The 2175-nt window shown below is 41.7% G+C and overlaps 1 protein-coding gene across 1 annotated transcript in view; it reads right to left on the bottom strand.

The window, feature by feature from the left end:
• zgc:153993 (apoptosis regulator BAX) overlaps positions 1-249 on the bottom strand; it is a gene marked incomplete at its 3' end in the record, with an annotated part of 41437 nt that extends 41188 nt beyond the window's left edge. Inside the window, 1 exon segment of the mRNA XM_014021198.1 lies at positions 176-249. Coding sequence (XP_013876652.1) covers positions 176-188 — 13 coding nt within the window. The 5' untranslated portion in view covers positions 189-249.
• Between the last annotated feature and the right edge of the window lie 1926 nt (positions 250-2175).

Here is a 2175-nt window from a genome sequence, read left to right as displayed (position 1 = left end):
AGTTTTACAGTTTATTTATTTATTTGTTTATTTACTTACTTATTTATTTATTTTTAATGTGTTTATTATATTTTTTCAGAAAATGTCATTCTGCACCCCCCCTCCAACATTTCACAACTTCCAGATATTTAGTGATCACCTGCAGCCTCTGGCTGTGCAGGAGGGAAGTCTTTACCTGAGGAAACCATGCAGCAGTCTGGCACTTCCTCCTCCGCCCTCTGTGCTCAGGTGTGTACAGGTGAGAGAAGACTGACCTGCTTGTTTTCATCCAGCCGAGAAGCTCCTTGGATCGGAGGAAAGGTAACTACGCTAAACCCCTCTCTGTTGTCTCTTTTATATATCCTCCTTCTTTTAGTTCCTGGGTTAATGGGTTTTAGSTTAATTGTATCCGGTTTATTCTCTTTGCTTTAGTCAAACCAGAGCGAAACAACGGTGGGGGCAGATTTGGAGTTTTGCTCCCACAAAAGCCCCGCAGAAAGCTGAACTTAGTTGGTGCTCAAATGTTTTACAGAAGATGGTTGTGCGTCAGGTGCGGGTGGTCCGCGGGTCCTGAGAAATGCAGGAACTCCCTCCAAATTAAAACGCGTAGCGTGCCAAGACGTCTTTGTTGGTTTTTTTAGAGGAGGGCGCAGCAGCCCTGCAGGTGCCGGGTGGTGTCAGCCTGCAGCTCCTGAAGGGAGCTAGGAGGAGGTGTTCCAATTAAAAAGTGCTCCGTTTCGGTTTGACTCGCTGGAGCGCGAGCAGGTGTTCCAGATGGGCAGAGATCGATCTCCGGCTCGGCGATGCTCCAGCTGRAGGAGGAGGATGCGTTCAAGCTCTGTAGGAATTAACAGCAGCTTTAAAAAAAAAAAACCCGAGCAGATGTCTCATTTCTAGAGTTTGATGATCAGTCACAGTGCTTCTTTGTGCAGAAACTGTTGTCTATTCCAGAAGACCTATAAGCCTAAACATGTCTTAATAGATCCGATTTTAAAGAAATTATTGTGTTTAAATATAAGTAGCTAATAGAATGAAAACTAAACAGACTCTGTTGGCTGATCTTTCTGTAGGTGAGTGTTTTTGTTGTTGTCTTTTTCACTTTGGACTCCCACCTGCAGGTTAGGTTTAAGGTTGGTGCCAGGGGTCAGAGGTTAAGMGAGGGAACATGACAAGAGATTTATAAACAGCTTTCACAGATGGTGTTGATGTTAATAATCTTAATACCTGTCTGGATTAAATTATGCCCATTGTCAAAGCACGAGGCTTATCTGAGAGTCCATGAAACTTAGATACTTAGTGACACAAACTGTAAAAATACAAAGTGACAAAATTAACATTGGCAACATTACTGTATGATCCCGCTGTCAGCTCTCCATTTTTGAGTCAGTCTTTTTATATTTTTAAAGACATTTTTTTCATAAACCCTCATCAAACTGTGTAACATGAGTTTCTGTTTGTTTGTAGATTGGTTTTCTTATGTCCATTCTAATTCAATGATTGTTTTGGTTCACAGTACCATTTCCTTTATGCATTACAGTCAGTTTCCGTTCTGCTTTGATCATCAGTTTACACTTGAGTTCTCTGTGGATGTATTTAAGCCTCTTTTTGTTTTTGCTCCTCTTTGGATGACCGTGCCTCGGTTCTGTTATTACTGGAGCTCTCCTAAGTTTTGGATTTCCTGCCCTGCAGCACCTTTTGGTTATTAAACTTCTTTAATCGGTTTAATTTGCCTGTTTCCTGCTGGGCGATGCAGCGCTTTGGGTCATCTGTGTTCACCACCACTTTCCCTTTAAAAAAACAAACTAAAAAAAAACATATTGAAGTTTTACTTGCACTTTATGTGGGCTCATCATATTTGACACAGCAGTGTGTTTGAGTTAATAAAGCTGATAAAAACATGTTAGTTAAACTTTCTGATTAAGCAAGAAATTTCTCCAGTTTACCTAGAACTTTCCTTTTTTAAACTTTTATTTACCAAACAGGCCCGGTTGCCAGCAGGCTGCATGCACAGAACAACTACTCTGTGAAAACTCAAGACTCTTCCAGTAAATCAGCTCCCAGAGCTCTGTGCGATTAATGCAAAACAAGCTCTGAATCGAATGCAAACACTGTCCTCACATGTTGGATCACACGGCTGCAGACGTGTCATAGGTCAGCTTTGCATGCCCTCCTCGACTGAAAGCAGAGGAGTCAGAG

The sequence above is a fragment of the Austrofundulus limnaeus genome, unplaced genomic scaffold, assembly GCF_001266775.1.
Source record: "Austrofundulus limnaeus strain Quisiro unplaced genomic scaffold, Austrofundulus_limnaeus-1.0 Scaffold281, whole genome shotgun sequence".
NCBI classification, from domain to species: domain Eukaryota; kingdom Metazoa; phylum Chordata; class Actinopteri; order Cyprinodontiformes; family Rivulidae; genus Austrofundulus; species Austrofundulus limnaeus.
Note: the sequence above shows the minus strand (reverse complement) of the source record. Positions and strands in the feature narration are given on the sequence as shown.